Source organism: Egretta garzetta, unplaced genomic scaffold, assembly GCF_000687185.1.
Source record: "Egretta garzetta isolate BGI_Z169 unplaced genomic scaffold, ASM68718v1 scaffold36, whole genome shotgun sequence".
NCBI lineage: Eukaryota > Metazoa > Chordata > Aves > Pelecaniformes > Ardeidae > Egretta > Egretta garzetta.
This window is the reverse complement of record NW_009259975.1, coordinates 1727490-1741885: the sequence shown is the minus strand read 5'-3', so window position 1 is coordinate 1741885 and position 14396 is coordinate 1727490. Positions and strand designations below refer to the sequence as shown.

General features: G+C 38.1%; 1 protein-coding gene across 6 annotated transcripts in view; it reads right to left on the bottom strand.

Moving 5' to 3' along the window:
* Positions 1-449: 449 nt before the first annotated feature.
* PCMTD1 (protein-L-isoaspartate (D-aspartate) O-methyltransferase domain containing 1) overlaps positions 450-14396 on the bottom strand; it is a 51162-nt gene continuing 37215 nt past the window's right edge. For 5 of the 6 annotated variants that reach the window (XM_035895868.1, XM_035895871.1, XM_035895872.1 and 2 more), the window contains 4 exons: positions 10610-10781; positions 10026-10046; positions 8894-9017; positions 450-3225 (listed from right to left, as the gene is read on the bottom strand). In XM_035895868.1, coding sequence (XP_035751761.1) covers positions 2855-3225; positions 8894-9017; positions 10026-10046; positions 10610-10781 — 688 coding nt within the window. In that variant the 3' untranslated portion in view covers positions 450-2854. The remainder of the gene's footprint in view (positions 3226-8893; positions 9018-10025; positions 10047-10609; positions 10782-14396) is intronic. The other variant, XM_009640355.2, reaches the window with a different exon arrangement.

Below are 14396 nucleotides of genomic sequence, written 5' to 3'. Positions count from 1 at the left end.
CCTTTCCTTACAGGGACCACAATTACAGTATTGCTAGTCAGCTCAATCTACCCACCTTGTACTTTTCCTGTAACTGCTAACAAGGTAAGGCTGCATCAAGATGGAGTTTCGATATAAGTGTGACTTGCTAGTTGCTCACCACCCTTGCTTTCTTCCCTCAAAGTTTCCCTTATTTATTTTGACCTAGATAGTTGCTCTGTTGAGGGTGAAAACAAATCTTAGTATTTAGAAACAAAACCCATGAAACTGTTCTTGAGTATATAGCTCAAATACAGCTTCTGAGCTCTCCAGAAGAAATGAACTTTTCACATGAGTACTTCAAAAGTAGCATGGGGCCCAAAATAGCTTTCCCGTGTCAAGAGTAACATCTCATCTTCCAACCTTTGCAAAAATTCAAAATTTAGCAAGATGATGTATTACTCTATTTCTGAAATTCAAGAATAGCCTTTATTAATAAGATACTGACCTAACTATGAACAAACTGGTATCCGAATTTCCAAATAACTGAGAATACTTGCACAGAAACACAGAAATTCAAGCAAGCAGAAACCACCGAAAAAACCATTTTATTGCAACAATGTCCCCATCATCAACTGAGATGGCAAAAATTAAGTTTTAATTTGTTTTGCATTTCTACCTTTTTATTTATGTAAATATAAATTCAAGAGTGTAAAATAAATCCACATATAAACACAGAAGAAACATTCTCTTTCAGTGACTCAAAAAAACTTACATACTGAAGAATCACGACAAGTCATCTGCTGTCCATTTTTCCAAGTACACAGGCGTGAAAGAATGCAGAAATTTATTCTCCAAAAGCATCCTGTATAGAGTCCTTAAAGTATTTAAGTAATATTTAGCAATCTCATACTCTTGAGCTTATGGATGTAGATTCCAAGAAAAGGAGAGACAAAAAACATCTCAAACTTCAGATTACTCAAGCTCTGTCTAAAATAATCCATTTAAACCAAGATTATGTTCAATTCTTATAGCTGAAGCATCACAATTACTTTATTAGTATCATTATTTTGGAAAACTATTTCTTATTAGTTTTTCCTTCTTTTAAAATAAAGTCAGAATATTTATTTCAAATAGTTTTGTTTACTTATGCTGTAAATATATTGCGGAAAGTAACTCCACATGCTGGTAAAACAGGCCTTCATGAAGTTCCACTTAAAACGTTACTATGATGTACCTTAAAAAACAGGGACTAAAGCATTAAATGCACCATAAAGAGTCAGTGTCATGGGATTATGTATTATCTTCCTTCTCAGATCCAACAAAATGCTTATATATTTTGAAGTCAATATTGGACTGTTAGACCACAGGAATATTGGCTGGTTAGAAATACTTGGACTAGGACCATTTACTGTTTTAGAAAGATGTGATTATTTTGTTTTATTGTTATGACACAAAAAAATGTTACCAATATTATAAAATGTATCGTGCAGGGTATTTCAAGAGGAATGTTTTTCACCACGTCCAACGGGCAGATGTTTCCAATGATTGTGGCTTTTAATGCATATCATGCCAAGTTCTTAATAAACAGTGTTTTCCCTCATGGTTATGTTACAACAGAGAATAAAGAAATTAAGATGGTAAAAGCAAACAAAGTTAAAAATGAGAACTGCAAGTAACTTCACAACTAGAAGAGGAAAAAATCATAGAAGGATTTAAGTCAGCACTATTGTGGGTCCCCACAGTTGCACTGCTACTCTTAGGTTTCCAAAAGATGCATATGATTTTATAAATACTTTTGTGCTAAGAGCCATGCTCAGAAACAAAATATAGGCTAGCACAAGTCTACCTTCTTGGAGATGCATGTTAAGTATAAAACTCACTTACTAAAGTGCATTTGCTGAACAAATTCTAACTTCTACTATTATAGCTATCCCAGTAAGCAATACAAACTAAACTTCGTTGAAATTCTAACTCTACTTAAAAGCAGTAAATATAGATGACTGATATTTAAATTACAATCTTGTATTACCAAACATTTTGACTCAATGCTGTGAGCTGTAGAAATAAACAAAAAGTACTATCCTAAACTTCCTACAAATGAGGAAGTGACTCTAGTTAGAAACACCTAAAGTGTAGAATGGAGTTAAATATAAGCAGAGCTGAAGTAAGCATCGCTTTGCTTCTTACTCAATATGATGTTTCTTTAAGGCTCTGAGAGAAGCTGTTACTTTTTAAGATCTTTTGGCAAAAGATATAAATGCAGAAGTAGCAGGGTCATCTGACATTTCAGAACTTGTATTTTCGTATTTCATTAAAGCCAGCTCATTCAGTGTCTGTATACATTTATTGCACTTGTGTTGTTGGAATACATCTATACCAACATAGTAATAATGATTGCAACAAAGCCATAGTAAAATAAACTTTAAAAGGGTCTGATTCTGACATTAGAGGATAAGTGTCTGCATGTTTAAAATGTTCCCCTAGTAATAATAAATACAGACAAATTGCTCATCAAGTCAGATGCACATGTTTAACAATTATTTAGCATATATAAAATTTCACTCATCCTTTTATCAATACAAATCTGTTAGGGATCAAAAGAGACTTACCATGCAAAATATTGATTAGTGCTGCATAATGGAATATATATTTCTATCAGAGTTAAAACAGCATTTTCAAAATTTAAAGAAAAATAGATTTTTAAAAAGGGATTCTACTGTTGAACATAAGTCTTCCTTTGTAGCAAAGACAAGATAGAAACAAGTTACAATTTATCGCTGTACTTCAGTCTTGATGAAAGACTAATAATAATTTGTCCACCTACTTCTTAATAAATGCTACATTTTCAAGAATAAAGGAACTATCAGTAGGCATTATTTCTACTTAAAACAAGTTATTTCTCTCTGTAATAGGTCAAGTATGCTTTTAAAGATTCAGGTAATGGTAGACTCATAATTTTCTCTCTCAACAGATTTCGAGGAGGCTCTTCTGGCTTCAAGGCCTCACTGTGATCTTTATCCTCCTCCTCTTTGTTATCATCTTCCATTCTTTCATCTTCTTCACTATCTAGAGGCTGAGGAATGAGCTGATTACCAACAAACACATAGGTGTTAATCCTGCGTCTACGACATCTCCTGCGTTTTCGTTTCGGAGGAGCCTTCTGAGCAATACCCTTGGCTTTCATCTCCTCATTTATGAAGTTTCTAAGGGTGCGTCTAATATATATTCGAGCTAGGTCCTGGAGATTCCTAACAGCACATGGAGCTAAAATGAAAGAAAGGTAAGTTATATTAAATTAAATTTCCCTCTAGAAAAAAAAAAAAAAATTAGCTGCAAGGCAGTAAGATTGATCGATGTTCAAGACCACTTGAAATTTTAGTACAATATGCAAATGAAACAAGGGTAGATGGAGCCACCTTGACAAACCCTGTGGCACAGTCCAAGAATTGAAGAAGGCTTTTGACAGATGTGTAAGAGAAGTAGAAAGTATGAACAGATCATTAAAATACATTTAAGAAAGCATACAACAAATACTGTCACCTTTTAGCACCTGGCAAGTCTTGGGACCTACTGCTGACATTGTTTTAAGATCCTGCTGCTGGGCAACAATTTCTACCCCTATGTCACATTTGTTTAGGCAAGTGCCTTTCTTCTGCTTCCCTCTTCTACTCACTGTGGTTTTCCTTACTTCCTACTGAACCGAACTGATGAGGGAGGGCCATGTCAACTTTACAGCTGACCAATAAGGTAAGTCACCCATATCTTTGCATCAGAAAAGGAGTCAAAATTACTTACGTCCTGAAGAAAAAAAAACAACAACAAACAAGTAACAAGAAGCCAAAAGCCACATATTTTCCAGTGACAGACAGGTAGGTAATAACTAAGTATTATGGGCTGGTAGATGCCTGCCCTACATGAACTGCGGCTGGCTAATTCCAAGGAAAACAAACAAAAAAGCACACCAACCAAAACTACAGCCTGTTCAACTTTCTTGCTTGCCATTTTTCTTCCTATACAAAGTAGCATAGAAATAATAGGGACTACAGCAAGGAAGAAGTTAGAGAAGAAATAATTTTGATAACTACATTTCCAATACTGCATTCAGCTTAAAAAACACTCAATGTATTTCAAACAAAATCTATTGTTTCATACGCTGACTTCAGTTAGTTGATAGTTAACTCATACTTGAGACAGAAAGGATGCTTATGACTGGCAATACTGATTTCAGATAATGCCAACAGAGATAAAAAAACCAAGCCCCATCTGTTTAATATAAAATCAATTCAAAATTCAAGAACAGTACCCTATCTAACCATCCAAAACACATGTATAAGATCAGGCTACACAAGCCATGATTGCAGATTGTATGCTAGTCATGGTAAATGCAAGCAGAAGATATATAAAGTTGAAGTAATGGACCAGCAGGCATTCGTCCCATGTACAGAACTGTGTAAGAGATACTTTATAAAATTGGAACAAAAAAAAATATTTCCTTCAAAAGATGGAACAAAATTTTGAAACACTGCATCCTGAAAAAGGTAGAAAAGCAGTAAGCTCTCAGCTTTCTTATACTGTAAGAAAATATAAGACAACCATATTATTTTTATTCTAGTTATGACTGATTATATTCTATCTGATTTTGAAGACAACATCTAAAACGTTTAAAGACAAAGTAAGCTTCTCATACTCACATTCCAGATCATAAGCTATAATTGGTAACTACCCGCAGTTCGTAACACATAATGGAAGTCAAAGCCTAAAGCTTCTGCACTTCTGTTCAGAAATCCCAGACATACACATAGCACAAAGAAAACGAGCCTTTAGGAAGCTTTGCACTTGATGCATTAAAAAAAAAAAAAAAAAACGCTTGATAGGCAGGAAGGGTAGTTAGGAAGTCCTACAATGAGACAGTCAGAAAGCTTTCTTACGCAGGTAATATAAAATCTTTCTGAATACATAACTACTCAGGAGGGCACCCAGGGAAGGCTCCAAGTAACAGAACTAGCCTTAAGTTCCACTGATATTCATGGATTTAAACCAAACTGACCAAGAAATACAACTCACTTTTGTTTTGATTAGTGATTTTCTCAAACTTGCTTGAAGTTTAGAAATTACACTTGAAGGTAACCAAACTTAAAAATATAGTAAAATTTAACTGAATCTAAGAAGTTTCACCTTTTCTCCTTCATCATGATTACATAAAGAAAATTAGACTTCAATAAAATCTGTCATTGTGACTTAAGGGTGATGTACTGGGCTCAAGATCAAAGTTTTTAGTATATACAGTATACTGTGGGTCAACACAAGTTTACTTCCCCCCACTAAGTTAAGCAGGAAGCTATGCAATCACATTAACATCCTGCTCAAATATAAGACTTTGTTGAGATGCAAAATACTTACTTTATCAATGCTAGTGGTGCCTGACCATTACCACACAGCTTATAGTCTACCCAAAGACGGAGTTCATCCTTGCTTGCAATGTGCCACACAGGTGTAACCACTCGGTGTTGCATAAGCCATCTTAAATCATTTACACATTACATGAGAATCTGGATGGGGTTTACTGCCAACCTGTCTTAGCTTCTCTCCTGAAAGTATTACTCAAACTATTCACAGTAAGGATTTTTTTTTAAATGAGAAGAACATGATGCAACTTAAAATTTTATGTTTAATGTCTACTTCCTTCCAATTGTCTAGCAGCAGGGAATTGTGTCCTAACCAACAACTAAGTTGGTAAAATGACCCTTTTAGCAACACCTCTGTAGTTTTCCGTAAGAAAAAGATTCTACTTTGAGAATGACTGGCTGACAAGATATTTTACTAAGCCCTATGTAAATATGAGTTATAACTGTAGTCTATATATAACATTATGTATGTGTCAGAAGGCATTCAAGGGCTGTCCAAAGTGTGGCACAGACTCCATATTTACTTAGCAGTGGTATCTGCAATTTCTCGCTAAAGGTTACAGAATAATAATGTTTACTGTACTACAATGTACAGGTGTGTGGATGTGAAACAAATAGACATTATTATAAAAGAGGAATTAGCTAGAATTTTTATTTCTTGAGCTTAAGTTCACTACTTTTTTATACCCCCCCCCTTTTTTTAATCTTCATGATAAAACTAGAGCAGCCTGAGCAGCAGAAAGAAACATATCTTACTGATTTCATTTTACAATACAATTTCAAGATGCTAATTTGTACGGTGTTTTGGTTTTTTTTAAATAGTGCCAACTTAGTAGCACATTTGCATGTTATTTTCTTCTTCTCACTAAAGAGTAATTTTGAAATTATTATATTAAGCTCCTTATAGGAAACATCTTTATTGTACTACAGTTCAGTTCTGAATGCTACTCGTCTGCACTATTTTCATTCTGAAAATCCAGGAATGGTGATAGAGAACACTTGAAAATCCTCCTCCATCTTCTAGGGAATTAAGACTGTATAAAATTATAGAACACCAAAAAGTTTGACAAGCCACCTCTGTATTTCACTGTTAGACACGATTTAGCTTATCTATTACACACTGTATCTAATTCAAATAACATAGCAAAAAAATAATCTTGTATTAACAAGTCCTAGAAGCTATGCTAAGACACATGGAGGACAGGGAGGTGATTCGAGATAGCCAGCATGGCTTCACCAAGGGCAAGTCTTGCCTGATCAACGCAGTGGCCTTCTATGATGGAGTGACCACATCAGTAGTCAAGGGAAGAGCTACGGAAGTCATCTGTCTGAACTTCTGTAAGGTCTTTGACATGGCCCCCCACAACATCTCTAAATTAAAGAGATATGGACTTGAAGGATGGACTATTCAGTGGATAAGCAATTTGCTGGATGGTCGCATCCAGAGAGTAGTGGTCAACAGCTCAATGTCCAGATGGACATCAGTGATGACTGGTGTCCCTCAGGGGTCTGTATTGGGACTAGAGGGACAGCAGGATCGATTGTACCCTCAGCAAGTTTACAGATGACACCAAGCTGAGTGGTGCGTTTGACACACTTGAGGGACAGGATGCCATGCAGAGGGACCTGGACAAGCTGGAGAGGTGGGCCTGTGTGAAACTCATAAGGTTCAACAAGGCCAAGTGCAAGGTCCTGCATCTAGGTCAGGGTAACCCCCAGTATCAACACAGGCTGGGGGATGAAAGCACTGAAAGCAGCCCTGCCAAGAAGGACTTGGGGGTACTGATGGATGAAAAGCTGGACATGAGCCAGCAATGTGCACTCGCAGCCCAGAAGGGCCAACCGTACCCTGGGCTGCATGAGGAGAAGCGTAGCCAGCAGGTCGAGGGAGGTGATTCTGCCCCTCTACTCCACTCTGGTGAGACCCCACCTGGAGCACTGTGTCCAGCTCTGGAGCCCTCAGCACAGAAAAGCCATGGAACTGTTGGAGTAGGTTCAGAAAAGGGCCACGAAAATGATCAGAGTGCTGGAGCACCTCTCCTATGAGGAAAGGCTGAGAGAGTTGGGCTTGTTCAGCCTGGAGAAGAGAAGGCTCAGGGGAGACCATATTGCAGCCTTTCAGTACTTAAAGACAGCTTATAGGGAAGATAGGGACAGACTTTTTAATACAGCCTGTAGCAACTGCACAAGAGGTAATAGTTTTAAACTAAAAGAAGGTAGATTCAGACTAGATGTAAGTAAGAAACTTTTTATGATGAGGGTGGTGAAACACTGGAACAGGTTGCCTAGAGAGGTAGTAGATGCCCCATCCCTGGAAACATTCAAGGCCAAGTTGGATGGGGCTCTGAGCAACCTGATCTAGTTAGTGGTGTCCCTGCTCATTGTGAGCAGGGAGGTGGGAGGGAGAGTGGGGTGTTGAACTAGATGACCTTTGAAGGTCCCTTCCAGCCCAAACTATGATTCTAAGTTAATTTCAGGAAATAACTTCTGAGGTATCAAAAAGCAAGTGTTAAAGCAACCAAAGTTAATTATCTAATCAGTTCTTTTGCAGAAATAAAGGAAAGGATCATCTATACTTTGAACAAAAAAAAAAAAGTGAAGGTAGATAATAAGGTACTATCCTTGGCAAGCTCACACACACTCAAAATTAATAGGCAGATCATTAGTTACAGGCAATGCAATCTGACAGGACATTCTGGACTCCTGAAGGGTTTATCCCTGTTTCACAGTTAAAAAAAAGGACAGGGGGATCAGATCGCTTTGGTTATATGTTAACAGAACAAAACAGGAGAGAAAAGCTGTTATCTTCTAGGCTCTTTGTTGGGTTTATTTAAGTTCCCGCATGTTACTGAAGCTCTGTGTAGGAGCCCTAGCCCTGACTACCCTGACAGAAAGTGTCAACTCTACACCTTTCTCCACTACTTTTTTCCCCTTCCCCTCATCATGCTATTTTATCATCTTGGCAACTGATGATACTTGCAGAGACTTTCTAAATACCTTTATTAACCTAATTCAAAGCATTGCATCTAGAAAGCCATACCCAATGACTACTAAAAAACAGCTAGGCAAGACTGTATCAGTTGCAGGCAGATGCGAGCACACTCTGTTATTAATATCCTATAGCACCACAGCTGCAGTTTAGACCTGTTCCTTCCATTACAGGGGGAAGAGAATACTTTTCTCTGGGAGACCATCAGAAAGTTAGCACTCCTGACAGACCTAATATTAGCTTGCTATTTTATCTATCCCTCACTAGAAAAAGAAACTGAATCTAAAAGGAAAAGAAGTCTGGAAAAAGAAGCTGGAAACACTGTGTAATTTTAATTCAGGATATTAATTGCTTAGCAACACGGAACATGCACCAGGACCAAAAAAAAAATGTAGTAGTGAGCTACTGCTTTGCTAAACTCTATGTTCTGTTCTATCCTACTATGCCTGGATAGCATAGCCTCCCCATTTCCAGACCACCACAGCAGGCACTATAACAACCCATCAAGCCAAAGGCAGAGAGCACAAATGACACTTACGCAGTCCCACAGTGTCATGTTTGCCGTTGTCATTTCTGTTTGGTTGTACTAGTGGAGCAAATGAAACAGCAAGGATATTTTTACTTTCCCACGTGTTCTGTCCCGTTCTCAAGATTTGTGTTAGCTGCATAAAAACAAAACCAGAATAAATCCGTGGTTACAGTTTTGTCATACTTAATACTATTCAGATTTGTGTTCAAAACACACTGCTATTTTGATTTGCTTCAAAATAAATTTATAAAGGCTGTTTTATGAACAGAAAGACTTCCATATTCCTTGAAATATTACTTGGTTGCTACAGTACTGAATAAGGCTCTTTGGCAATGGGAAGAGATGCAGCTGGAAAATTAAGGCCTGAAGTAAGTTTTGCTTTTCTTGATTTTTCCAAAAGATCATAGAATACCTTAGATTGTAATTAACCTCTGGAGTCCCACCTCCTGCTTAAACAAGACCAACTTCAAAGTTAAATCAGACAACTCATAAGCTTTGCTGATGAAGCTAAAAAAAATCTTGTAGGTTTCCCAACCTGACTAGGCAACCTGAAGGAGTGTTCAACCACTCTCACTATGACAAATTGTTTCCTCTACATGCAGGCAGAATGCCCCTTTGCAACATTCTTCTTTCAGTTCAGTTTCAGCAAGGAGAATTGGAATCCTATCTACTAAGTAAATTCTCCACCCCTTTAGGAAGCCAAGTCAGGAATTAAATGTTCCTTTACTGGTTTCTTTGCAGGCTAAATTAACACAAATCTTTCAGCTGTTCCTTATACCTTACATGGTCTAGCCCCCTAAGCATTTGCATATAAAGTAGAAATATTCACGGTTTCAATTTTGGTTTCAGATCATGACTATTTTTAAGTTGGATTCCATCAATTTCAACTGACAGTATCTTAGTCCAATAAATACTGAAAAAATATTTATGGAACTGAATCATGCAGGCTATGTTTAAATCACTTTGGTATGTTGAGAAAGCAGATATATAATGGGATAATTCTTTTTGGAAGATAAAGGAACTAGCATGTTTATCACAATCAGCATTTCAGTCATTATCTGTATTTAGGAGGACATCAACTTAAATCACATAATGTCTTTCTCAATTTCCCTACTAGTAAAACAGGGAGAATAATACTTACCTTTGTAAAGCCTTTTGAGATCTAAGGATGAAAAGCGATAAAAGGGCGAAGTATTATTAAAATAATACACCTGTCTGAAAAACGTTTAATCTAACATGGAAAAGCAACACTGAAAACTGATGGAAGTAAGTCATGTTTTTTCCTTCAGTTTTTTCCTCCCCTTACCATGTCCCACTAATCACAGCTATTTCAAATTCCTCTGAAATAAATTCTCTTTGTTTAGAGGGTGGTTTCTTTGTTCTGAAGTACTGACTGAAAACGTCTGTGGAGCAGAGACTTCAAAGCAGTTCTGGGACTGGTATAATACACTGAAAATACTATTTATAGAGTTCTAGTTTCACTGAAGAAATAGTTTTGCCACAGACTTTGTTGGAAGCAGGATACTGATGCTCTCCTACAAGCTTAAGGGCAAAAAGTTCAACACTTCATTAAAAAGACTAATATCTGCTTAACTGTAGCAATACACTGAATCAAGATATCATTAGTTGAACATTAACTTAGTCAAACATACATTTATAGGCATTCTTTAAATTATCTATTTCTCATACTGAAAGATAAAAAGGGGAAATTGTCAACTAAGTCACCTGATCTTCTATAGGCATTACTAAAATGCCTCCAACTTTCAGTAAAATTTTCATGTAGTTTTCATGGTCTTTCTGGACTCCAGCTCCACAGTAAATCCGGTCATATTGATGACTGTCTGAGGCTATTTCCAAACAATTACCAACCACAAAGGCAGGTTCACAGAACTCAAATCTAAGGGGAAGAAAAAAAAAGAGAAGATGGGACACATTTCAAATTAAGATTTTTAAGAAAAGCTAGTCCAGCTAAAGACAGGAAAGTATTTTTCGTATCTTCACTTATGTAATGAAAAAAGATTAGCATACACAGATTAAACGTCTGTATTATGGGAATACTACTTTGAAAAAAATCTGTTTTTTTCTGCTACATCAGGGACCAAAGAAAAATTCTTAAGCAGTTATAATTATGTATTATGCAAAACTGAAAAGGCCTCAAAGCATCAGACTTCCTAATTGCAAGCAAATAGATTTGTCTAAAGAAACCTTACAAGCCATACAGTAAAAGTGCCTTTAAAATAGTACATTTATCAACAATGTGCAATATCCAGGCTGTTGAACAAATATTGAAAGTTCATTTCCTAACAGTGCTCCTCCATTTTTTTAATTAGGTTTTTAAAAAGACTAATTTTCCTCTACCTCCCGATGTTCCACCATGAGCTCAATCCACTTTTCCCCAAATAAATGGAAAAGTCTGTCACTTTCTGGCCACACATAAAGCAAGGGGAAAAAAAAAAATATTAATTATCTCAGAAGCATCTGTTCTAATCTGCACCAGCAAGCGGACCTAAGTTTTTAACAGAAATTGCAAGGACTATAAGTACTCTTTGTCACCACAAAAAATACCGAAGGAAAAGATGTATAGGATAGAGCTTTATTGCCAAAGCTGCATATATTCTCCATTACACTGATATTTTCTGACATTTTTCAAATCTCTGCAGCACCTTAGTGCTTCAGCTGTTAACGCCATAATAAATGTAGTGTACCTTTTTGTAAAAAAAATTCCTTCAGTGAATAACTTTACATTTTCCCCAAGCACTTTAAAACTAAGAAGTTACACAGTTGCTCATAGAAAGGATTTATGCTTTCCTTAGAAAAAAATATAAAGTGAAACCTTGTTGTTGCATGAAATAGTTCATAAACTTCATCTGGCAGTATTAAAATCCAATGCATCTCAAACTTCATCCAGAAGGAATTAATTTTTCTAAAAACTTCTTCAAATAGATGCAGCCATTTTATGAACTTTACAGCTGACTGTCATCGGAAAAGAGTTTCTTTTTACTTGGCTAGCAGTAGCAAATCCCAGTACAACACCTGACAACATTCAAATCAATATTTCTTCAGTTACAGTGAAGCTTGGCAGCTTTCACTGCTTAGGGATGCTGCCTATAAGGCTTGGCCGACTTTCCTATCTACAGCACTGCCATTAACAAATCAGAATTCTATTAAACTGAATTTTTTGCTTGATGTATATTTTTTTCCCCCAAGATGGGATGTTTTATCTTGAAAATAATGCAATGCTTCCTTCTTTGACTAGTCACAGACAGACCCCAGAATCCTTTACCAACTACTGCATAGCTCTCGTGCTGTATGTGGCCAACAGTCCATAACATCGTCTCCTCATCCAAATCCAGAGGAAAAATTGAAAACTACCAACACCACTTGTAGATTAAAAAGGAAAAAGGGAGAGGGAGGGGGAGTGGGGAACAACTGCCTTGCGCACACAACTGGGCAGCTAGCCCAACCTGAATTGTGGTTGAAATAACTTCAGATTAACACAAAAAGACCTAGAAATATATTAGGCAATGTTAAATGCTGGGAAGAAAATGTAACCCAAGGCACTGATCACATTACTGAAGATGCGATCTCATTTCATAAGCACTTAAACTATCATGTATTCTTCTACGTTCAGTGAAGGTCCATCAGGCAGTTCATGCTATAGTTTTAATTTCAGGTTGCCTACAGTTTAGATCAAGCAATCACCACATCAATTTAATTTGAAAGTTTGAGCAAAGTACCTTTGTGGGCTTCAAAAGTATGATAGGAAGGGGCGGCGTGCAGGGAGAGAGATAATACGGTACTTCTCTAAAATGCAGTTTTAAATCATAAGGCAGTCCCTGGTTAGTTTTAGAAAAATCAAGACAGCCTGCCTGCCTAACCTGGCAACCTTCACAACTTCTGATCTTCTCAGAATGCTCCTTAAAAGCTGACAAGCTTACCAGATATTCCTAAACTGCTTCCTCTACTAGAAACCATCCTAAAGCTCATGAAGCCACTGGTCATACCCTCTTAAAACAAGCAGGAACACCAAACTCCCCAAGTAAGCAAAAATACAAGACTAAAAAACCCACAAAACATTCCCCAGACACAAAATACTCTATACATGAGCTGTGGATGAAAATCACCAGTGGTCTTAAATACAGTAGAAGTTGAAAATAATTTCTCATTTAGCTCCACAGCTTGCAACCAGAAGGGCACAAAGTGCAAATGAAGACACAGAAGCAACTTCCTATTACACCTATATGAAGAGATGTGTTAAGCACTAGAGAACAACCCTGTCTACAGGTACATTAAATTGGCTGGACTGTGTTCCACATCATTAGCAGAGTTTTGTGGAAACATGAGGCTTATGACCAAAACAGCTACTTATTTTTTAGTCCATTTACTTCAGAAAATACCTTCTTCCCCCACATAGCTTCACCTAGTTTCAACCCATTTTGTCATCAGCAAGAGTTTCCCAAAAGACTGATTTCCTACACCACAGGGTACATGTAATTCCTGAAGACATCTATCTGGACTTCTGCAAAGCCTTTCACATGGTCTCCCACAACATCCTTCTCTCTAAATTGGAGAGCTATGGATTTGATGGGTGGACTGTTCGGTGGATAAGGAATTGGTTGGATGGTCGCATCCAGAGAGTAGTGGTCAACGGCTCGATGTCTGGATAGAGACCGGTGACGAGTGGTGTCCCTCAGGGGTCTGTACTGGGACCGGTGCTGTTTAACGTTTTCATCAATGACCTAGACAGCGAGATTGAGCGTACCCTCAGCAAGTTTGCAGATGACACCAAGCTGAGTGGGGCAGTTGACACACCAGAAGGACAGGATGTCATCCAAAGAGACCTGGACAAGCTGGAGAGGTAGGCCTGTGTGAATATCATGAGGTTCAACAAGGCCAAGTGCAAGGTCCTGCACCTGGGTCGGGGTAACCCCCAATATCAACACAGGCTGGGGGATGAAAGCACTGAAAGCAGCCCTGCCAAGAGGGACTTGGGGGTAAATGGGCCCGGGCAGCCCAGAGGGCCAACCGTACGCTGGGCTGCATCGGGAGAAGCGTGGCCAGCAGGTCAAGGGAGGTGATTCTGCCCCTCTACTCTGCTCTGGTGAGACCTCACCTGGAGTACTGCGTCCAGCTCTGGAGCCCTCAGCACAAGAAGGACATGGAAGTGTTGGAGCGGGTCCAGAGGAAGGCCACAAAAATGATCCGAGGGCTGGAGCACCTCTCCTATGAGGACAGGCTGAGAGAGTTGGGCTTCTTCAGCCTGGCAAAGAGAAGGCTGCAGGGAGACCTTGTTGAGGCCTTTCAGTACCTAAAGGGTGCCTATAGGAAAGAGGAGGAAAATCTTTTTAGTAGGGCCAGTTGTGTCAGGACAAGGGGTAATGGTTTTAAACTAAAGGAGGGCAGATTCAGGCTACCTACAAGGAAGAAATTATTTACAATGGGGGTACTGGAATTGGTTGCCCAGAGAGGTAGTGGAGACCCCATCCCTGGAAACATTCAAGGCCAGGTTGGA